Source organism: Hemitrygon akajei, chromosome 24 (genome assembly GCF_048418815.1).
Source record: "Hemitrygon akajei chromosome 24, sHemAka1.3, whole genome shotgun sequence".
Taxonomy (NCBI): Eukaryota; Metazoa; Chordata; class Chondrichthyes; order Myliobatiformes; family Dasyatidae; genus Hemitrygon; species Hemitrygon akajei.
Genome location: NC_133147.1, coordinates 34,031,735 through 34,056,299, shown reverse-complemented (window position 1 = coordinate 34,056,299; position 24,565 = coordinate 34,031,735). Strand labels below are relative to the sequence as shown.

Here is a 24,565-nt window from a genome sequence, read left to right as displayed (position 1 = left end):
AGAGGGGGAAAGAGAGAGAGGGGGGAAGAGAGAGAGGGGGGAAGAGAGAGAGGGGGGAAGAGAGAGAGGGGGAAGAGAGAGGGGGAAGAGAGAGAGGGGGGAAGAGAGAGAGGGGGGAAGAGAGAGAGGGGGGAAGAGAGAGAGGGGGGAAGAGAGAGAGGGGGGAAGAGAGAGAGGGGGGAAGAGAGAGAGGGGGGAAGAGAGAGAGGGGGGAAGAGAGAGAGGGGGGAAGAGAGAGAGGGGGAAGAGAGAGAGGGGGGAAGAGAGAGAGGGGGGAAGAGAGAGAGGGGGGAAGAGAGAGAGGGGGGAAGAGAGAGAGGGGGGAAGAGAGAGAGGGGGAGAGAGAGAGGGGGAAGAGAGAGAGGGGGGAAGAGAGAGAGGGGGAAGAGAGAGAGGGGGAAGAGAGAGAGGGGGGAAGAGAGAGAGGGGGAAGAGAGAGAGGGGGAAGAGAGAGGGGGGAAGAGAGAGAGGGGGAAGAGAGAGAGGGGGGAAGAGAGAGAGGGGAAGAGAGAGAGGGGGAAGAGAGAGAGGGGGAAGAGAGAGAGGGGAGAGAGAGAGAGGGGAAGAGAGAGAGGGGAAGAGAGAGAGGGGGAAGAGAGAGAGGGGGAAGAGAGAGAGGGGGAAGAGAGAGGGGGAAGAGAGAGAGGGGGGAAGAGAGAGAGGGGGGAAGAGAGAGAGGGGGGAAGAGAGAGAGGGGGAAGAGAGAGAGGGGGAAGAGAGAGAGGGGGGAAGAGAGAGAGGGGGGATGAGAGAGAGGGGGGAAGAGAGAGAGGGGGGTAAGAGTGAGACAGACTGACAGACGAAAGGAGAGATAGTCAGGCCTTGAGCAATATTTTCATGTCCTCTCTAGCCGCAGATGAGGTCCAAGGGACTGGTGAGTAGCTAACGTTGTTCCGTTATCCCACAAGGGAACAAGGGATAATCCTGGAAACTAAACACCAGTGTGTCTCACATCAGTGGTAGGAAAGTTACTGCAGAGAATTCTTAGGGATAGGATTTATGAGCATGTGGGAAAACCATGGCCTCATTATGTAGAGCCAGCATGACTGTGTTGGGGCAAGTCGTGTCTTACTAACATGTTTGAGTTTTTTAATTAGTATAACTTATGAAGGTAGAGCTGTGGATGTTGTCTACATGGATTTAAACAAGGCGCTTAGACAAGGTTCCTCATGGGAGGTTCATTTGGAAGATTAAGATGCACAGGATCCATGTTGAATTGGCCACTGGATTCAGAACTGGCTTGTCAATAGAAAACAGCGTGTCTTGTTCAAAAGGATTTGAGGTCTGTGATTACTGATATAGTGTTCTGCAAGGATCTGTACTGGGACATCTGCTGTTTCTGATGTATATAAATGATCTGGATGAAAATGTAGATGGGTGGGTTATTAGGTTTGCTAACTGGTGGTACTGTGGACAGCATGGAAAACAGGCAAAGAATACAACAGGAATATAGATCAGTTGCAGGTATGGATGAAGAAATGGCAGATGGAACTTCACCAACCAAATGTGAAGTGTTACACCTTGGTAAGTCAAATACACAGAGACTGTATGTGCTGATAAGCAGATAGGAGTGGCAATGCCTGGAATGCACTGCCTAGAGAAGTGGTAGAGGCAGAAATATTACAGACTTTTAAGAGACAATTAAATAGGCACATGAACGTAAGGATACTGGAAGGATATGGACATTGTGTAGGCAGAAGAGATTAGTTTTGTTAGCCACTTGATTACTAATTGAATTGGTTGGGCACAATATTGTAGGCCAAAGAGCCTGTTCCTACACTGTACTTTTCTATCCTTCCTATGATGAAGCAACCAGAACTGAACACAATTGTCTAACCACGGTTTTAAACAGCTGCAACATTACCTTACACTCATGAACTCAATCCCCAACTATTGAAGGCCAACACACCATATGCCTTCTCAACAACCCTATCAACCTATGTGGCAACTTTGAGGGATCTATGGACATATATCCCAAGATCCCTCCGTTCCTCCACACTGCTAAGAATCCTGTCTTAAAATTCAACCTTCCAAAATGATTAAGTTCACATTTTTCTGGATTAAACTCCATCTGCCACTTCTCAGCCCAGCTCTGTATCCTGTCTAGGTCTCCCTGCAACCTACACCCACCTCTTCACACTACCCACAATTCCAGCAACTTTCATTTCATCTGAAAACTTACGAACCAACCACTCCACTTTCTCATCCAAATCATCTATAAAAATCACAAAGAGCTGGGGTCCCAGAACACCACTGTTCACCAACCACCAGGCAGAATACACTTCTACAGCCAAGTTTACCAGGATCCCATACTTCCTGACTTTTTGAATGAGAACTGAGGGAACATGAAATATTACAGTACAATCCCCCTGACTAATGAATTTATTTTGTACTATACCTCCCCCCCCACACTTTCTGCAGAGATTGCTCTTTGCGTGATTCGTTCGTGGCACTTATCACTGCAAACCTGCCCATTCAGCACCTCTCTCACCTCCATTCAGAGCCTTTCTCTAACAGTCCTTCCAGGTGAGGCAACACTTCACCTGTGAGTCTATTGTATCCAATGCAACCTCCTCTACATTGGTGAGATCTGACGTAGATTGGGAGACTGTTTTATCGAGCACTCCAGTTCCATCCACACCAGGCAGAAGTTCACAGTGGCCAATCACTTCAATTCCCACCCCGCTCACGTTCAGACACGTCGGTCCACAACCTCGTCTTGTGGCATAATGAGGCCATTCTCAGAGAGCAAGAGCTACATCTCATATTCTGTCTGGGTAGCCTCCAACCTGATGGCATGAACATCGATTTCTCCAGCTTCCAGTTTTTGTTTACTCTCCCCATCCCTCTTCTTATTTCCCCACTCTGACCTCTGCTCCTCACCTGCCTAGGGCCTCTCCATCCTTCCCTTTCTCCCATGATCCACTCTCCTATCAGTTTCCTTCTTTTCCAGCCCTTTGCCTTTCCCACTTATCAACTTCCAGTTTCTTACTTCATCCCCCTCCCCCACCCACTAGGCTTCACCAATCACCCTCCAGCTTGTTCTCTTTCCCCTTCCAAGTGCCCCCTCTCCCGCCACCCAGATTCTTATTCTGGCATCCTCCCCCTTCCTTTCCAGCCCCGAAGGCCTGAAATTTCAAATGCTCATTTATTTCCAAAGGTACTGCCTGAGTTCCTCCAGAACTTTGTGTGTGTTGCTCTTCATTTCCAGCATCTACAGGATCATGTGTTTATACGTTGTACTAAAGTCTTCCTTTGCCTTCAATGAATTGTATAATTTATATTCTGTGTGTTTTCTGTACCCAGGTTCCAGTGATGCTGCTGCAAGCAAGCTTTTCCTCACACTTTTGACAATGAACTTGACTTCACTAGATCCTGTCCCATTCACCAGAGCCATAAGGGAGAGAGTGAGCAGGAGGCACCCTGTGACAAATACCCAAATTAAGGTTGTAGGGTAGGATGTGGCTTAAGTGGGAAAGAAAACCCACTGTGGTACCACAATCAGCCACCAGGAGTAAGCAGTGGGCTACCTGCACTCTGCCTCCCTGCCCACAGTAGTGGGGAAGAGACCCTGTCCCTTAATCTGGGGCTGTCTGAAAGGAGGTGACGAATAAACCTCTTCTTTCCCCTCCACCCCCCAACTTTTGAGGCGTAAATCACTACCATTGAGTGGGATCTCTCTGCTCCACCCCTTATTTGGCAGGACAAGACAGCCTTCAGCTGTGGTAATGAATGTTTGCCCCTTATTGGCATTGGGAGAGTGGGGTGGGTGAGAGCTGGAACTCCAGAACCGATTGAAATCCACCCCAGACCCAAACTGAGCTCTGTCCCCAGTTCCGTACCAGAGAGGTGATGTGTCCATGTGGGACGTCGTCGGGATCTTCCTCCCTAGAAGGAAATGAAATAGAGACACACGTGGGTATAAGATCAGAGCGGCCGTGATCAGTGTATCAGGCTGAAGAGGGTGGGGTTCAGGTTTCAGAAGTGCGCTCGTGTACCGAGTCAGTGCCCTACCTGGGGAGCAATGTGCAAGACTGAGGCACACACACTATGTATGCAGACTTCCTCTCGCAGGATGTGGCAAGAAGGAGCAGTCATTCAAGGGGTGAAACATGGGGTCTAAAACTGCTAGATCAGGGACAGGCTCAAAAGGTGTCAGGAGTCTCCACCTGCCACAGGGGGAGGAGGCCATTTGGCCCCTCTTGAACCCTGCTACACCGGGCCATTTGGCCTTGAACTCTCTTTCTTTGGGAGGTGGGAAATGGCGTTCCAACTCCATGAATGACAGATGAGCTCAATCATCAGACTGCAGACAATTGTCTCAACTCCTTCCCTTTACATTAGTCAGAAAAAAAAACACAATCTTTCTGATCATGCTCAGGATTAGCAGTTCCTTAGAAGAAAAGCAGAGGACTGCAAGGCTTCAAAGGTTAAAGGTAACCATCCTTATCAATGACCTCAGCCTGAAACTTTGGCTGTTCATTCCCCTCCAGATACTGCTCGAGTTCTCCCAGCATTTTTGTATATTATTTTGGATTTCCAGCATCTGCAGAATCTCTTAAGTATAAGTCCAACCGTCAGAATGAACGGTTTTTTCTTTATCCTCTCCACCAAAGCCTTCAATCATCTTAAAAGACTCTCCTTCACAGGAGCTGCCTTGAAGCAGGTACTCCAAGGGATATAAACCCAGACTGTGCACAAGGCAGCACGTCAGTGAGACTCACTGTCAGGGAACTGCCTTTCCAGCCACAGGAAGGGGTTACTGAAAACTGAACAAGTTTGTATACTGTGGAGACTCTTCTCTCTCGGCCGATTGTACGGAGTATGGAAGGGTTAAATTTAATTCCTCCTTGGTATATACTGAAGTATGTAATGCAAAATGGAAGTTTAAAAGACTAAAACCAATTCAGGGACAATTAATACCCAACAGTCATCAGGGTCCTGAACCAACATGGATAACTTCACTTACCATAATCCAATCAATCATTTTGTTTTTATATTTGCAATTAATTTAGATCACTTTGTAGAGAGATCAGGGTTCAGTTCCTCCTGTTGTCTGTAAGGAGTTTGTAATATTCTTCCCATGGCCAGAGTGTTTCCTCTGAGTGCTCCAGTGTCCTCCCACATCTCAAAAGTAAAGGTTGGTAAGCTGTGGGCAGACTATGGTTGTGCTAGAAACATGGTGACACATGCAGGCTGCCTCCCAGCTCATCCTCAGACTGTTTCAGTCATTGACACAACCAACCCATTTCACTGTATGTTTCATGACATGCCTAAAGAAGAACCAAAGGCAATGATCTCCTTCAGACAGTTGATGAAACTACTTCTTTTACTGCTTCTTTCAAAAGTGATTCTGTTACTTTTTGGAACTACAATTTACATTCTGATGGTGCTTTCGGGCTGATTGACTGATCTGGCGCTTTGGTGTCTTGGAGGGAGTCTGGCGAGGTTTCAAGCAAGTGTGCGGCCTAGTGGCCAAGAAACCCAGAGGAGAGCATGAGCCCATGGTCGAATCTATTTCTTGTGATTAAAGTGTGAGGAAGACTGAAATCAACGGGGATTAGAGGAAAAGGTGAGCGGGTGTTCAGCGCAGTCTGCCTCTGTTTGACTGGTCTCTTTCCCCCTCTCGCTGCTGCCAGAGGAAGAAGCCTGCCTTGCTCAGTGCCGCTGGAGGATGGTGAAAGAATCCTGGGTCTTGGGCAAGGTGTGATCGATGCGGTTTGCGAATTGGATGCTGTAGTTCAGGTTATGATGTGTTTCTGGTTTCTCCATTTTTGTTGCTATTTTGTGCGATGTTGTTCAGGGTGGTTTGGCTCTCTGGCCTACAGACAACGAACGACACAGCGCTAAATTGTACTGAACTGTACGAAACTGAACATCCTTAGACTGTTTCAATGACTTAATGTGGTTTGATGTTTTCTATGAACAGCTTCCATCCTGTTTCTTTGTTTCGTGGCTGTCTGTGGGAAGACAGATCTGAAGATTGCATACTGCTTACATACTATGATAATAAAATTACTGTGAACAAATAAAGATTTTATCTTTAACTCAGGCCCTCTAGTCCTGACAACATCCTCGTACCATGCTCTGCATGTTTTAAAATTTATTCTTGGTATCTTTGCAACATTGTCAAGGCTCAGCCCTAGTTGCCATTTGAGGTTGGGTTGGGGTGGGGTGGGGTGGGAAGCCACTTTGAACCACTGGAGTATATGTGGAGGTGCTCCCGCAGCACTGTTAGGGAGGGAATTTCAGCAACTGAGACAAACTGGCAATACTTTTCCCAGGGTACAGATACACCACTTGCTGAAAGTGATGTCACAGATACACAGTTTGACACATGACCTTCATCAGTCAAAATGTAAGAGTTAAAGACAAAGATTAACTATATTTGTCACATGTACATTGAAACATAAAGTGAATTTAATTGTTTGTGTCAACAACCACAGTCCGAGGATCTGCTGGAGGCAGCCCACATGCTTCCAGCATCAACATAGCATACCCACAAAGATAAAAGATAAAGATTAGCTTTACTTGTCACATTCATATTTTTTAAAAATATCGTGAAATGTGTCATTTGCATCAAATCAAAACAGCACCGATGTGTTGGAGGCAGCCCACATGTGGCATCTCCCTTCCAGAACCAACATACCATGCCCACAACTGCTATCTTTAATTTTATGGCTTTTGAATGTGACAGGAAACCAGAGCAGCCGAAGGATACCCACCTGATCATGGGGAAAATGCAGAAACTCCTTACAGACAGCAACAGGAACTGAATCCAAATCGGAGACCAATGTTAACCGAATGGGCTAAGTGCTGTGCTACTGCGGCCCCTCCCCTCAGCTGGGGCATTACATTGCAGTTGCAACCAGAGTTTGGTGAGGCCGCATTTGGAGTATTGCGCACGGTGCAACTCAGCGTTCAGTTCTAATCAAAAAGCTCCAAAGCCTGTGTCTCTATAACTGGAACCTTGACTTCCTTGGCCAAAGGAGAGGCAGTGGATGTGATTTGCCTTAATTTTCAGAAATCGTTTGAAAAGGCGCCACACATGACGATGCTTAGCAAGATAAAATCCTATGGCATTACAGGGAAGATACTGGCATCGATAGAGGAATGGCTCACAGGCAGGGCAGAATAAAAGGGACCTTTTCTAGTTGGCTGCCAGTGACTAGTGATTGAGATTGCTGCCTTTCACATTGATTGTCAGTGATTTACATAACAGAATTGAAGGCTTTGTGGCAAAGTTTGCGGATAAGAAGATAGGGGTAGGTAATGCTGAGGAAGCAAAGTGATTGCAGAAGGACTTAGACAAATTGGAAGAATGGGCAAAAAAGTGGCAGATGGAATACAGTATGGGAAATGTAAGATAATGCATTTTGGTAAAAGGATCAATAGAGCGGACTATTATCCAAGAAGCATCATGAACAAAGCAGATGAGCATCAGTACTTGGAGCTACGATGTTGTGGCCATTACAGAGACTTGGATGGCTCAGAGACAGGAGTGTCAGGCTCTAAATGTTTCAAGAAGGACAGGGAGAGAGGCAAAAGAGGAGGGAGGAATGGCACTGCTGATCAGAGATAGTGTCATGGCTGCAGAAATGGTAGAAGTCATGGAGGGATTGTCTACAGGGTCAGTGGGTGGAAATTAGAATCAGGAAGGTGTCAATAACTCTACTGGATGTTTTTGTATAGACCACGCAACAGAGACATCGAGGAGCTGACAGGGAGACAGATTCTGGAAAAGTGTAATAATAGCAGGGTTGTCATGGTGGGAGATTTTAATTTCCCAAATATTCAGCAAGGGATTTAAATGGGGTGCAGTTTGTTAGGTGTGTTCAAGAAGGTTTCTTGACACAATATGTAGATAAGCCAACAAGAAGAGAGGCTGCACTTGATCTGGTATTGGGAAATGAACCTGGTCAGGTGTCAGGTCTGTCAGTGGGAGAACATTTTGGAGATAGTGGTCACAATTCTATCTCCTTTACCATAGCATTGGAGAGGGATAGGACCAGACAAGTTAGGAAGGTGCTTAATTGCAGTGAGGGGAAATATGAAGCTATCAGGCAGGAACTTGGGAACAGATGTTCTCAGGGAAATGTTCAGGGGATATTTGTGTGGCGTTCTGCACAGGTACATTCCAATGAGACAGAGAAAAGATGGTAAGGTACAGGAACTGTGGAGCACAAAGACTGTTGAAAACCTAGTCAAGAAGAAAAGGAAAGCTTATGAAAGGTTCAAAAAACTAGGTAATGATAGAGATCTAGAAGATTATAAGGCTAGTGGGAAGGAGCTTAAGAATGAAATTAGGAGAGCCAGAAGAAGCCATGAGAAGGCCTTGGCGGACAGGATAAAGGAAAACCTCAAGGCATTCTACAAGTATGTGAAGAGCAAGAGGATAAGACATGAGAGAATAGGACCTACCAAGTGTGACAGTGGAAAACTGTGTAAGGAACCAAACGATTGAAAAACTTACAGCAGATTGAAAAACTTGAGCATATAGACATTAGAAAGAGGATACGGTGGAGCTTTCGAACGGGATGAGATGTACCCCAGGCTACTGTGGGAGGTGAGGGGCGAGATTGCCGAGCCTCTGGCAATGATTTTTCCATCATCAATGGGGACGGGAGAGGGTTGCAGATGTTGTTCCCTTATTCAAGAAAGGGAGTAGAGATAGCCCAGGAAATTATAGACCAGCGAGTTTTACTTCAGTGGTTAGTAAGTTGATGGAAAAGATCCTGAGAAGCAGGATTTATGAACATTTGGAGAGACATAACACGATTAGGAATAGTCAGCATGGCTTTGTCAAATGCAGGTCATGCCTTACGAGCATGATTGAATTTCCTGAGGCTGTGACTAAACACATTGATGAAGGTAGAGCAGTAGATGTAGTGTATATGGATTTCAGCAAGGTGTTTGATAAGGTAACCCATACAAGGCTTATTGAGAAAGTAAGGAGGCATGGGATCCAAGGGGACATGGCTTTGTGGATCCAGAATTGGCTTGCTCACAGAAGGCAAAGAGTGGTTGTAGGCGGGTCATATTCTGCATGGAGGTCAGTAACCAGTGGCATTTTATTTTACTAACACAGAAAACCTACATCCCTTTGGCCCACATTGCTGTGCCAAACATGTCCTTACCTTAGAACTACTTAGGATTACCCATAGCCCTCTATTTTTCTAAGCTCCAGAAGTGTCTTAAAAGACCCTATCGTATCTGCCTCCACCACCGCTGCCAGCAGCCCATGCCACGCATTCACCACTCTCTGCGTAAAAACTTACCCCTGACATCTCCTCCATACCTACTTCCAAGCACCTTAAAACTATGCCCCCTCATGCCAGCGATTTCAGCCCTGGGAAAAAGCCTCTGACTATCCACATGATCAATGCTTCTCATCATCTTGTACACCTCTATCAGGTCACCTCTCATCCTCCGTCGCTCCAAGGAGAAAAGGCCGAGTTCACTCAACCTATTCTCATAAAGTATGCTCCCCAATCCAGGCAATATCCTTGTAAATCTTCTCTAAATCCTTTCTATGGTTTCCATGCCTTCCTGTAGTGAGGTAACCAGAATTGAGCACAGTACTCCAAGTGGGGTCTGACCAGGGTCCTATATAGCTGCAACCTTACCTCTCGGCTCTTAAACTCAATCCCACAATTGAAGAAGGCCAATGCAGTGTATGCCTTCTTAACCACAGAGTCAACCTGCGTAGCAGCTTTGAGTGTCACAGGGATCTGTTCTGGGACCCCTTCTCTTTGTGATTTTTATAAATGACTTGGATGAGGAAGTGAAGGGTTGGGTTAGTAAATTTACTGATGACACAAAGGTTGGAGGTGTTGTGGATAGTGTGGAGGGCTGTCAGAGGTTACAGCGGGACATTGACAGGATGCAAAACTGGGCTGAGAAGTGGCAGATGGAGTTCAACCCAGATAAGTGTAAGGTGCTTCATTCTGGTAGGTCAAATATGATGGCAGAATATAGTATTAATGGTAAGACTCTTGGCAGTGTGGAGGATCAGAGGGATCTTGGGGTCCAAGTCCATAAGTTCAAGAGCCGAGAGGTAAGGTTGCAGCTATATAGGACCCTGGTCAGACCCCAATTGAAGTACTGTGCTCAGTTCTGGTTGCCTCACTACCGGAAGGACGTGGAAACCATAGAAAAGGTGCAGAGAAGATTTACAAGGACATTGCCTGGATTAGGGAGCATGCCTTATGAGAATAGGTTGAGTGAACTCGACCTTTTCTCCTTGGAGCGACAGAGGATGAGAGGTGACCTGATAGAGGTGTACAAGATGATGAGAGGCATTGATCATGTGGATAGTCAGAGGTTTTTTTCCCAGGGCTGAAATGGCTTACATGAGAGGGCACAGTTTTAAGCTGCTAGGAAGTAGGTACAGAGGAGATGTCAGGGGTAAGTTTTTTTAAAACGCAGAGAGTAGTGAGTGCATGGAATGGGCTGCTGGCAACGGTGGGAGGATAGGGTCTTTTGGGAGACTCCTGGATAGGTACATAGAGCTTAGAAAAATAGAGGGCTATGGGTAACTCTAGGAAATTTCTAAAGTAAGTACATGTTCGGCACAGCATTGTGGGCCGAAGGGCCTATATTGTGCTGTAGGGTTTCTATCTATATGGGGAGAAGGTTCAAACATCTGGGGTACAGAGGGACTTGGGATTCCTCGTGCAAGTCTCTCTGAATGTTAAATTACAGGTTTGAGTTTGGGGTAAACGCAAATGCAATGTTGGTATTTATTGTAAAGGCAATAGAATATAAAAGCTAGGAGATAATGCTGAGCCTTTTTAAGACACAAGTCAGTAGAGAATTGTCAACAGTTTTGGGTCCCATATCTCAGAAAGGATGTGTTGTCATTGGAGATAGTCCAGTGAAGATCCATGAGGATGAGTGCAAGAATAAAGGGGTTAACATATGAGGAGCGTTTGGAAGCTTTGGGCCGGTACTCACTGAAATTTAGAAGAATGCAGGGGAAAAACTACCGAATGTTGAAAGGACAGGATGGATGAGGAGAGGATGTTTTCTATGGTGGGGGTATCCAGAACTAGAGGGCACAGCCTCAAAATTGAGTGGTGAAACTTTAGAACAGAGGTTAGGAGGATTTTTAGCCCACTCTCTATACCCACAAACGTGTGGGTGGGCACAGCTCAAATGCCATCTATAAATTTGCTGATGACACGACTATTGTTGGCAGAATACCAAATGACAACGAGGAGGCGAGATAGATCAGCTGGTTGGGAAGTGTTTTTTTTAGCAACAACCTTGCACACCATGTCATTAAGACCAAGGAATTGATTGTGAACTTCAATAAGGGGAAGTCGAGGGAACACACGAGTCCTCATCGAGGGATCAGAAGTGGAAAGACAGAGCAGTTTCCAAGTTCCTGGGTGTCACCATCTCTGAGGATCTATCCTGGGCTAACATTCAAAGAAGACATGACAGTGGCTATATTTCATTAGGAGTTTGAGGAGAATATGCCAAGGAAATTTCTACAGATGTACTGTGGAGAGCATTCTAACTGGTTTCATCAGTCTGTTATTGAGGGGCTACTGCAAAGGATCAGAAAAAAAACTGCAGGAAGTTGTCAACTCAGCCAATTCCATCATGGGCACTCGCCTGCCCACCCACCATCAAGGACATCTTCAAAAAGGCAGCATCCATCATTAAGAACATGACGTCTTCTCATTGCTACCACCAAAGAGGAGGTACAAGACACCTACTCAAATGTTTCAGGAACAGCTTCTTTCCCTCTGCCATCAGAATTCCGAATGGACATTGAACCCATGAACACTATCTCAGTATTTTTATTCTTCTTTTTGCACTACTGTTTTAATATTTATATACTTGTTGTAATTTATGATTTGTATTATGCATACCAATATGTACAGTACTTTGCCAAAGTCTTACACACCCTAGCTATATATACTGTATATGACAATAATATTCATCAAAACATAGTGAAATGCATCGATTGCATCCAAACAAATCAGCAAGTATTGTGCTGAGCAGCCTGCCAGTATGTGCTTCAGACACCAGCATAGCGTGCCTACAACTTAGTAAGTCTAACTGTACGTCTTTGGACTGTGTGAGCAAACTGGAGCATCCAGAGGAAACCCAGGAGGTCACAGGGAGAAGATACGAACTCTTTACAAACAGCAGTGGGAACTGAACCCCAACATAATAGCTGACACTGTAAGACGTTGTGCTAACCACTACGCTACTGTGCAACCCACAACTAGGGGGCTTAATATGAGAGGGGAAATATTTAAATGACCTGAGCAATAGCTTCTTCATCGGAGGATGGTGCATTCACTGAATGAACTGCTGCAGGAAGTGCCTGAGGCTGACACAGTAAAACATTTACAAGATATGTTGATAAATAGATGGGAAAATTTGGGATACAGACCAAATTTAAGCAAATGGGGAGTATCTCAGTTGGTCGGTATTGACAAGTTGGGCTGAAGGGCCTCTTTCTGTGCTGTATTGCTCTACGGTCAAGTCAGAATGCTATGCATGGTACTGTAGCGATTAGTACAGAGCTTTACACTGCCAGTGATCAGCCATCAGGGTTCAATTCCTGCTGTCTATAAAAGTGTTTATACGTTCTCCCAGTGACCATGTGGGTTTCCTCTAGGTGCTCATTATGACACTCATGGGTTGCCTCCAGCACATCCTCGGACCATGTTGGTCGTTGACAGAAACGATGCATTTCAATGTATGTTTCACTATACATGTGATACATAAAGCTAATCTTTATAAAGACTTTGGAAAGGAGTCTGCAGGGCGTGAATTTCCAAAAAAAATTTTAAATCCAAATATTTATAATTTACTCCATACCTGACCCCCAACCATTCCAGTATATAACAGATCAGAAACCACTTGTGATACTGTGCAAACAGTCCTGAACTCCCAGGCCAAACTCAAAGCTTCACCCAACCCAATTCAATCTGACCCTGACGATCCCAATTAGGAAGCCCAGGAGGAAAGAAACCACAGGGCTTACGTGCACTTACATTTTAGCCAGAACATAGCCCACGATCTTTCCGTTCTCATCCTCAGCAATATAAGAGAGCTGGAAAGAAACAGGGAGCGATTAGCGCACAACACCTGAAACCAAACAGCTAAGGTTAGTGCTATTTGTCACGTCACGTTACTGTGGGGTTAGCGTAATGCCCGTTGTACAATTCCCACCACTGTCTGTAAAGAGAGTATACGTCCCTGTACAATCACGTGGGTTTCCTCTGGTCATTCCAAACATTAAGAATCAATTTCATTTGCCACGTACGTTTATACGTATATGGAATTGACTGTGGTGTGTTGGCACAAAATGCAACAAAAAATGGCACTAGGGTCAGTGAGTTGTGGGCATGCTATGTTGGCACTGGAAGCATGACAACATTCACAGGCTAGCTCCAGCACATCCTCAATGCAAACAAAATACTTCATTGTATGTGACAAATCCAAGTGGGACAATACTATTCAAATGTTAAATCAATTTTCCACCTTAAACTGGTCCAATCTGAAGCATATCGAGATTATGAATAGCAGTAAATTAAAACGGGTTTTACTTTCTTCCCCAAGTTCAATGGTTATTTTTGGAGTGGAGACATTGGGGTGGTTAGACCTAGGACCAATCTTTACCCGGATAGCAAATGTAATTAAGTGAGGAAATAATGGACAGGTCGGGCAGCAGGGAGAGAAGCACTCTCTGGCCAGTGCTCTCTGACTGAACAGAATTCCCTGGGCACAGCTCCACATTGAGGAACATCGGTCAGGATTACGGGCCCACCAATCTGGCTGGGGAGCTCAAATATACTGCATGCGGTGATGTTGTCACGTATGGTGCATGGGATGGTCCCCACCTGAGGCCAGGACAAGCCATGGTAGAAATAATACTTCATCTGGTAGTTTTCAGGAAGGCATAGCAGATTGCAGTGTTGCATGTTCATCAGGTCTTCAGGCTGTGGGCAAATCAAACATGAGGAATTATCACAATATACTTCACAGTTAGATTAAAGTCCTTCCTCTCCACCATCAGATTTCTGAATGATCCATGAATATCATCTCATTAGCGTGGGCAGCACCTTAGTATAATAGCTAGCACAACACTTCACGGTACCAGCGACCCAGGTTCAATTCCCGCTGTTATCTGTAAGGTGTCTGTACGTTCTCCCTGTTGACTGTATGGATTTCCTCCGGTCCTCTTGCAACGATAAGTACCAGAAGGGAGATCAGTGGGGAGGGATGAGTGGACAGGAAGTCACGTAGAGAGCTTATCCTTGCAAGCAGAACAAGGGCCACACCTGGCTCTATACCTCCTCTCTCACAACTATCCAGGGCCCGAACAGACCTTCCAGGAGAGGAGATACTTCACCTGCAAGTCTGCTGGGGTTATCTACTGTATCCGATGCTCCCAGTGTGGCTTCCTGTATATCGGTGAGGCTTGATGTAGATTGGGAGAGTACTTCATCAAGCAGCTACTACGCTCCATCGCCACAAAAAGTGGAATCTCCCTGTGGCCACCCATTTCAATTCTACATCCCATTCCGACATGTCAGTCCACGGCCTCTTCTACTGCCAAGACGAGGCCACATTCAGGTTGCAGAAGTAACAAACTACACTCCCTCTGGGTAGCAATAACTTATATTCCGTCTGGGTAACCTCCAACCTGATGGCATGAACATTGATTTCTTGAACTTTCGGTAATTACGTCTCCCCTACCTCCTTCAGTTTCCCATTCCTCTTTCTCTCACTTTATCTCCTTATCTGCCCTACCTATCACGTCTCTCTGGTGCTCCTCCCCTTTTTTTACGTGGCCTTCTGTTCTCTCCAATCAGATTCCCCTTTCTCTCTTACACCAATCAACTTTCCGGCTCTGTACTTCACTCCCTACCCCTCTCCCAGTTTCACCAATCACCTGCCACCTTGTACTTCCTCCCCTCCCCCCCAGCTTTTTATTCTGATTTCTTCCTTTCCTTTCCAGACCTGATGAAGGGCCTCAGTACGAACTGTTTACTCTTTTCCATAGATGCAGTCTGGTCTGCCTAGTTCCTCCAGCATTTTATCTGTGTTGTTTTGGATTTCCAGCAACTGCAGATTTGAAGCCAATTGTTTGCCTTTTCCCCCCTCAGTGACCTCTCTGACTACCTCCAACACCAGCACATCTAGGGGACCAAAACTAGATAGTATCTCCCCCACTTCTGAACTCTAACCGTGCTGCAATAAAGGCTCAGTTTCCCCATCTGTAGCCATGTCTGAACAAAATGATAAAAGAGATATGTTGAAGGAGGTGCAGGCTTGAACCCACATCATATGGGCTCGAAACACTGTCCCTCTGTTGTGGAAACTGCTCTGATGAGCACTGGGAGATCAGAGATAGTTCGCAACTATCATCACAGTTGGAGAATCACAGAGCATTACAGCACAGAAACAGGCCCTTCTTCCCATCTAGTCTGTACTGAACTGTAATTCTGCCTTGTCCCATTGACCTGCACCAGAACCATAGACATCAATACTCTTCCCATCCAATACTTTCCCTGGCAGCTCGTTCTACACGCGCACCACCCTCTGAGTAAAGACAATCTCCCTCATGTTCCCCTGAAACACTTCACCTTTCACCCTTAACCCATGAGTTCTAGTCTCACCCAAAAAGCCTGCTTACATTTACCCTATCTATACCCCTCACAATTTTGTCAACCCCTATCAAAACCTCAGCCTTCTGCATTCCAGGGAACAAAGACCACACCTATTCAACCAAAAGTAACTCAAATTCTGACAGCATCATTGTAAATTTGGTCTGTACTCCTTCAATCTTATTTGCATTTTTCCTGTAGGTAGGAGACCAGGACTGCACACAGTACTGCAAATAAGGTCTCACCAATGTTTTACATTGCAATTCCTGTACTCAGTACTTGTATTGATGAAGGCCAATGTGTCAAAAGATCACATGACCCTATCGACCTGGGATGTCACTTTCAATGAATCATGGATCTGTATTCCCAGGTCTCTTTGCTTCACCGCAGTGTCCTACAGCTCACCGTGCAAATCCTACCCTGGTTTATCATCCCAAAGTGAAACACCTCACACCTGACTGCATTAAATTCCAGCTGCAACGAGGCTTTCCATTAAACCTCTGCACAGCTGAGGAGCCGAGTTTCGGTGCAGGGTCACACCCCGGGGTGTTCAGTATTGGAGGGACAATTTCTTTGTTGACCTGATCAGTTTACCTCCAGATTTGTGAGGTGAACGCAGCTCAGCAAGCTGCCCTGGGTTAAACAGTCGGCACCTTGGCAGGTGCGGAAGGATTAACAACAAGCCGATTGGATTATTTGTAAGCCTCTTTGGTAATCTGCTCCGGGAGCCTCAGATCAAGGTGCTGGGGGGGGGGGGGGGGGGGGGGGGGGGAGGGGTGCAAAGATCAGCACTGGTTGCAGATAAGACTGCCCTAATCTCTCAGCTGTCAGCACTTGTCACATATCCATGCCAGGACTGGCCAAGAATAGCTGTAGGTCATGCTGTCAACATACACCTTCCACCTCTCCATCTGCCTCATCTCCACATCTGTCAGATCAACATCTTCATGCACCCACCCTGATCCCCATCACTATAAACCTATCACCTGCATCACTGCACTACTTCATTCACTGACGTGCTTCGCACACCAACTATCTATGATGGAATTACCCATTATTATTCTGACACGACACAAAGCTTCCTCTCTTTCGAAACTGCAGGCAACCTTTCAGTGGCTGGCAGTGTGGAGATATGTCTCACCCCGAAGGAGATGTAAGGCATTCCTTCTCTTCACTAGTCTGCAGATCACCCTTAGGCAAGGTGCAGCACCTGCTTCGCCCCGATCAGGGTCACTTGAAGCCACGGGAGCAGCTGGTGCAGATCACAAGTCCTGGTTATGCGACTGCTGACACCAGGCAGACAGTCTCTGAAGAGTATTGATAATGGCTGGGATTGCACGTCTTTGTAAAGACACTGCCCAGAAGGTGGCACGGCATGGAAAGGACAAGTTACCCTACGTCATATGACATGGCACATAATAATGATTATGATGAGATTTTTCAGCCTAATGAGTTGATTCTGGCAACTCCAATTAAACCCCTCCAAGTCTGTCAGGGTCTTCTACTGTATCCGGTACTCCCTTCCTCTACATTGGTGACATCCAACATGGGGGGTGGGGGAGTCACTTCATCCAGCACCTTCGTTCCTCACAACAGGAAGGAATTCCTGGTTTCCATCCATTTTAATTCTACTGCCCATTCCAATTCCGGCATGTTGGTCTACTCCAAGATGAGGCCATCTCAGGTGGGAGGTGCAATATCTTCTGTCTGGGTAGCCTCCAACCTGACAGCATGAACATCAATTTCTATAACTACCAGTAATTTCTCCCCTCTCCCCATCTCTTTTTTCCATTCCCCATTCCTGTTCTCCTCTCCTGCTTTTCACCCCCCTTCTCTGATGCCCCTCTTCCTTCACTTTCTCCTGTGGTCCACATTCCTCTCCTGTTCAATTTCTTCAGTCCTTTACCTTTTCCACTCATCACTTCCCAACTTTTTACACTATTCCTCACACTCCCCCGCCACCAACCTACCTTCCCCCTCTCCTATTCCACCTATCACTTTCCTTTCCCTCCTCGTACCTTCTTACCTTGTCGTCTGCCCCCTTCCTTTCCAGTCCTTATGAAAGGTTTCAGCCTTAAACAATGACTGTTTATACTTCTCCATAGATGCTGCCTGACCTGCTGAGTTACTCCACCATTTTGTGTGTATCTGCAACCCCCCCCCCCATCCTCCTTCAGCTGATGTAACTCTCTTACCTTCTCCCTCAGACCTTGTTCCCCACCTCTCAACTCTTCCCACACTCTCACACCTCTCAGGGTACCTCACGATTCCTAATTAGGTTTGGAATCATTAAGCAATGGAGCATAAATACAGGCCCTTTGTCCCAACCTGACCAGTGTCCAATCAGCTAATCCAAACTTCTTGCAATCAGCACACGTCCCACTTCTCCATGTACCTATCCAAGTGCGTCTTAAATGAAACTATTGTACCTGCCTCAATCAATTGCCCTGACAGCTCGTTTCATATACTCACCACCCTCTGCCTGAACTGGTTGTCTGTTAAGTCCCTTTTAAACCTTCTGCTCTCATGCTAAGCCTATACACCCTTAGTTTTGGTCTCCCCTACTATGAGAAAAAGACTAGCAGGTGTCCAGCTTATTCCTGCTTCTCACAATCATAATGATCACACGTCCCCTTCTCCTCCATTCCCAGGAAAAAAGACCCAGCCCCAACAAAACTCTAGCCCTCAAGACCTCAAAACATCCTCATTAATCTTTTCTACAGCTTTTCAAATCTAATGTCTTTTGCACGAATTGAGTGACCAAAACTATACACGCTGCTCCAAGTGCAGCCTCACCAACAACTTATAGAACTACAACATAATGTCACAACTCCTGTACTTAATGCTCGCACACAGTTTGTCACAACTTTTGTCTAGCCATGACACCACTTCCAATGAACTCCAGCTCACTCTGTTCCATTACATGTCATGGGGCCAAGATGTTCATCACACCTCAGTAAGCACTTTAGATGACGGCTTCGCCTTCACCCGATGCATTCACATCACAAAGTCCCCTTTCTCAGGACACAGGAACAGGCTCCTCAGCCCAAAATGCCTGCACCAACCATGACACCTCAGGTATCTGCCAGCAATCAGTCTGCACCCCTCCAAACCGTGCCTGTTCCTGACGATTCCCGTTGCCTCATGTTCTCCAGGTGACCACGCCGCTTTCCACCAGGTGCTCTGGTTTCTTCCTACATTCCAATGACTGTAAGGGTTAGGGCTAGTGAGCTATGTTGGGATTTATGGGGTGTCCAGGGAGGAGTAGCACCTCTGGTGAAGGGGCTTATCATGTACATTCAAAGGCAGCTCACTCACCTTTGGTGTCCAGTGGGCACTCAGCTCTCACCTGTGGCTCCATGTAGCTGTTTGCACATGACAGGGGCCACACCTTGCTATAAAACGTCGGGCTAAACCAGGTGAGGGTAGCCAGTGGCCTCATATCCCGGTGAGGTAGAGCAATGCCTGTCCCAGCATACAAAGTCAGCTCCGACAGCCTGGGCAGATGAGATCTACAGAGAGATCCAATGGCTAGGAAGGCGGTCCTGCAACACCACGTGGAGAACAAAGGGCATGACAGGGTACAGAAGATGTCACGGTCATCCACTGGACCTGAACTTCTGAGGTCGGAAGTGTGGAAATGGCCCAGTGCGATGGCTTTTCCACTTTAATAACTCTCCTGCACAGGTTTCCTGTCGTGGACAGCCACCACCACGTTGGCATCAGAACCATGGCGACGCTGTCCCCAGCTCAATCCTTGGACCATGTTGGCTGTTGACACAAGACAAAGCACTTCACAGCATATTCTGATTTGTGTGTGGTTAATAAGCAAATCTTAATGTTCACATTTCTGGCTAAATGCCTCTTGAACAATGCATGTCTGCTTCCACACACCTTCTGCAGCGCATTCAAATCACCTGCCATTCTTTGTTGTGCTGCGTATCTTCAACTTTCTAAAACACAAAGGAGCAGAATTAGGCCGTTCGGCCCATCTAATATAATGCAAGGTACGACCATGACTGATTTATTTTCCCGCTCAACTTCATCCTGCCTTCTCCCCTTAGGCTTTGACACCCTGACTCATCAAGAACCTATCAATCTCCATTTTAAATATACCGAATGACTTGGACTCTGCAGTCATCTGTGACAACGAATTCCACAAATACACCATGCTCTGACTATAGAAGTTCTACCTCATCTCAATCCTAAAAGGAACGTCATTTTACTCTTGAGGCTGTTCCTTTTGATCCATAGGGACCGTCCTCATCATGTCCACTCTAGACCTTTCAGCATTTGATAGGTTTCAATGAGATCACCCTTCGTTCTTCTAAACTCCCGGCCAGAATGATCAAACGCTTTTCACATGTTAACCCTCTCATTCCTGGGATCATTCTCGTAAATTAAAGGGTGGGGGAAGAGGGTCAAAGGGCGGGGAGGTGAGGAAAAGGGTTAAAGAGAGATAGGCACACCCAAGGGATTAAAGAAGACCAGGCAATGGAGGAGAGGATGGAACCCCAATATAAAGGCGGAAGTGGCGACCCAGGTCACATGTGAGGCGGGGGAAACCACCATCGCGTGCTCAGCGTAACGTGCCCAAGGGGCGTGGCCTGCGTCCCGGTTTCCACGCGGCCGCTCTTCGGCCCGATTTTGCCAACCTTTGGCCCCGGGCTGGGGAAATTACAACTCCGCCAGAAGATCCTGCCTATCGGCAGCCGAAGGCTTCTTCCCACCGCTGTCTATCCCCGGAGTTCACTCACCCTAGCGTTACGGATATTCATGGCGACCGATCTCGCTGCTCAAAGCCCTGACAACCGCCGTTCACCGTCCCTCGCCTCAGCAAGCACCACGTGACTGAGCCTGACTTCACTCTCTGATTGGCTACGCCTGGCTAGCTCCACCCAACCAGCGACGCGATCATCACCGATTGACGGGCAAGTGGACCTATCTTGTGAGGATAAGGCGGGGCCATGTTCAAAGTTCCGCCCCCCAGCTTTAGGCCCGCCCTCCAACCACTCCAGCGCCGAAATCATGCAATTGACATATCCTTGCGCCAATAGTGTGGAAAGGTATTTGTGATTGTCAGAAGTATCTGCCAATGATGATTGACGATCTGAGCAAGCCGCTGAATTGGCAGCCTAGTCTTAAAGGAAAATGTTAGGTCCCTCTTAAAGTGTGGGTTGCAAATGAAATTAAATAGGGTTTCTGTTTACCATCGAGAGAAGACTCCCCAGCAGATTTAAGTCAAGTCTAGCTTTTTGTTGTACAGGGTCCTGGGCAATTTTATAGAACGGGGGATCTGGGAGTACAAGTGCATAGTTCATGGAAAGTGGCATCACAGGGAGACAGGGTAGTGATCAAAACACAAAAAGCAACACGCTGGAGGAACACAGCAGGTCGGGCAATAGACAATAGGTGCAGGAGTAGGCCCTTCGGCCCTTCGAGCCAGCACCGCCATTCAATGTGATCATGGCTGATCATCCACAATCAGTTCCTGCCTTCTCCCCATATCCCTTGACTTCGCTATCTTTAAGAGCTCTATCTAACTCTTTCTTGAAAGCATCCAGAGAATTGGCCTCCACTGCCTTCTGAGGCAGAGCGTTCCATAGATCCACAACTCTCTGGGTGAAAAAGTTTTTCCTCAACTCTGTTCTAAATGGCCTACCCCTTATTCTTAAACTGTGGCCTCTGGTTCTGGATTCCCCCAACATCGGGAAATGTTTCCTGCCTCTAGCGTGTCCAATCCCTTAATAATCTTATATGTTTCAATCAGATCCCCTCTCGTCCTTCTAAATTCCAGTGTATACAAGCCCAGTCACTCCAATCTTTCAACAAATGACAGTCCCGCCATCCCGGGAATCAACTTCGTGAATCTACGCTGCACTCCCTCAATAGCAAGAATGTCCTTCCTCAAATTTGGAGAGCAAAACTGAACACAATACTCCAGGTGTGGTCTCACCAGGGCCCTGTACAACTGCAGAAGGACCTCTTTGCTCCTATACTCAACTCCCCTTGTTATGAAGGCCAACATAGCATTAGCTTTCTTCACTGCCTGCTGTACCTGCATGCTTACTTTCAGTGACTGATGAACAAGAACACCTAGATCTTGTGGCAGTATCTGTGGAAATGAACAGTCAACATTTCGGGCCGAGACCCTTCGTCAGGACTGAAGAGGAAAGGGGCAGGGCCCTATAAAGAAGGTGGCAGGAGGGTGGGAAGGAGAAGGCTGGTAGGTGCCAGGTGAAAAACCAATCAGAGGAAAGATCAAGGGGTGGGGGAGGGGAAGCAGGGAGGGGTTAGGCAGGAGAGGTGAAGAAGGAATCTAAGGGGAAAGCACTATGGGTAGTAGAAGGAGGCGGAACCATGAGAGAGGTGATAGGCAGCTAGAAGAGGCAGTGTGAAACTGGGATGGGGGAAGGGAGGAGAGGGAATTACTGGAAGTTGGAGAATTCAATGTTCATACCAAGGGGTTGGAGGCTACCCAGACGGTATATGAGGTGTTGCTCCTCCAGCCTGAGTTTGGCCTCATCATGGCAGTAGAGGAGGCCATGTATGGACATATCCGAATGGGAATGTAAAACAGAGTTGAAGTGAGTGGCAACCGGGAGATCCTGTCTGTTGTGATGGACGGAGCGTAGGTGCTTGATGAAGCGGTCCCCCAATCTGCGTCGGGTCTCGCCGATGTAGAGGAGGCCGCACCAGGAGCACCGATGCAATAGACGACCCCAACAGACTCACAAGTGAAGTGTTGCCTCACCTGGAAGGACTGTCTGGGGCCCTGAATGGTGGTAAGGGGGGAGGTGTGGGGACAGGTGTAGCACTTGCGTTTGCAGGGATAAGTACCAGGTGGGAGATCCGTGGGGAGGGACGTGTGGACCAGGGAGTCACAGAGGGAATGATCCCTACGAAAAGCGGAGAGGGGTAGAGAGGGGAAGATGTGCTTAGTGGTGGGCCCCTGTTGAAGGCAGTGGAAGTTGCGGAGGATAATGTGCTGAATCCGGAGGCTGGTGGGGTGATAGGTGAGGACAAGGGGGACACGGTCCCTGTTGTGGTGACGGGAGGATGGGGTGAGGGCTGAAGTGTGGGAAATGGAGGTGATGCGGGTGAGGGCATCATTGATGTCGGCAGATGGGAAACCACGATCCTTAAAGAAAGAGGACATTTGAAATGTCCTGGAACGGAAAACCTCATCCTAGGAGCAGATGCGGCGGAGACAGAGGAACTGAGAATAGTTGCATTTGGCAGGGTGGGAAGAGGTATGGTCGAGGTAGTTACGGGAGTCAGTGGGTTTATAGACGATGTCAGTGGACAGTCTTTCTCCAGAGATGGAGACCGAAAGATCGAGAAAGGAGAGAGAAGTGTCCGAGATGGACCAAGTGAATTTGAGGGCTGGTTGGAAGTTAGAGGCAAAGTCGATGAAATTGACGAGCTCAGCATGGAAGCAGCATGAATGTAGTCGTCAATGTAGCAAAGGAAAAATTAGGGAGCAGTACCAGTATAGGTTTGGAGAAAAAATTTAGACTGTTCCACAGAGGTAGTGAAGAAGATGTTAGGATTAGAATCAGAATCAGGTTTATTTTCACAATTTGATTATTTATTCTCATTCTTCAGTGCATGAGGTATAAATGATCTGATGCAGCATAAGATAATGTTTTAAGTATAAAGATCACAATAAATGACCAAACCCCATGAATAATATAAGTATAAGTAGTAAATTTATGTATTTATAATAAATAAAAAACAGCATTTGCAATGTATGTGGTGGTGGGTTAATGGGTGGAGGTGTTCATCAGCCTGGTGGTTTGAGGGAAATAATGGTTTTTGAGTCTGGTGGAGTATACTTTATGACTAACGCATCATGGTACACCAGACCTTGAACATCCAGCAGTCGTCTATCTCGTCTGCCAAGGGCATCACCTGGTGGTGGTGCACATTCCACCTCAGGCCAACGGCAGGCAGGCTCCGGGAGAGCTGAGCAACGTAGTCAGTAGGCAAGGGACTGTGCACTCCGATGCCTTCCCTATCACTGTCTCTGAACAACTACCGCCAACGGATCACCGGCACAACCAGAGGAACCAACACACTTGGCCACTGTTATATCCCCTGCAAGAACACTTACCGTGCCCCTCACACACAAAACGCTGGAGGAACTCAGCCTGCCAGGCCGCATCTATGGAAAAGTAAACGGTTGCCATTTCGGGCTGAGACCCTTCAACAGGACTGAAGAGGGGTCTCGGCCCGAAACATCAACTGTTTACTCTCTTCCTGCTGAGCTCCTCCAGCATTGTGCGTGTGTTACTCTGGATTCCAGCATCTGCAGATTTTCTCTTGTATACCGTGTCATCCCAAGCCCACTCTTCAGAAAGTTTGATCACCTGGCTATACAGGCAGAGACGAAAGATTGCGGCACTGGTGGCGAGGATCGGAAAGGTATGGACAAGGGAGGCGCACGAGTTCTTATGGGACTGCTTTGAGTCGTGTGGGCTGTACAATATTCAGGGATTCATCTTCAGACGTGAATGAATACGCCACAGTTGGTACCTCCGAGAACATACCGGACCCGACATCTGTGGATGAACCAGGAGGTTGGCAGTCTGTTGAGGGCGAGATCTGTGGCACAAGACTGGTGATTCAGAACTGTACAAGCCGTCCAGTTACAACCTGCAGAAGCCCATCTTAAGAGTGAGAAAGAAACTTATTCCGATTGAAGTCAGAGGCAGAATTGGATGCCAGTCAGCTCTGGCAGGGTTCGCAGGCCATCACTTCCTACAAAGCGAAGCCTAACATCGTGAATGGCAGTGATGCCGCACTCCCTGATAAGCTCGACGCTTTTTATGCTGGCTTTGAAAGGGAGAATGAAATCAAATCTACGTGAATCGCTAAAGCGTTCGGTGACACTGTGATCTCCGTCTCGGAGGCGATGTCAGAAC

The 24,565-nt window shown here is 47.0% G+C and overlaps 1 protein-coding gene across 3 annotated transcripts in view; it reads right to left on the bottom strand.

Annotated features, from left to right (window-relative positions):
• Positions 1 to 20,500, bottom strand: part of naa10 (N-alpha-acetyltransferase 10, NatA catalytic subuni) — a 36,248-nt gene extending 15,748 nt beyond the window's left edge. The window contains exons 1-5 of one of the 3 annotated variants that reach the window (XM_073028636.1): positions 20,396 to 20,458; positions 19,533 to 19,591; positions 13,869 to 13,967; positions 13,020 to 13,078; positions 3,843 to 3,888 (exon numbers count right to left, since the gene is read on the bottom strand). In XM_073028636.1, coding sequence (XP_072884737.1) covers positions 3,843 to 3,888; positions 13,020 to 13,078; positions 13,869 to 13,967; positions 19,533 to 19,562 — 234 coding nt within the window. In that variant the 5' untranslated portion in view covers positions 19,563 to 19,591; positions 20,396 to 20,458. Of the gene's footprint in view, positions 1 to 3,842; positions 3,889 to 13,019; positions 13,079 to 13,868; positions 13,968 to 18,956; positions 19,388 to 19,532; positions 19,592 to 20,395 lie in introns of those variants that run through there. The other 2 variants (XM_073028637.1, XM_073028638.1) reach the window with 2 other exon arrangements.
• Between the last annotated feature and the right edge of the window lie 4,065 nt (positions 20,501 to 24,565).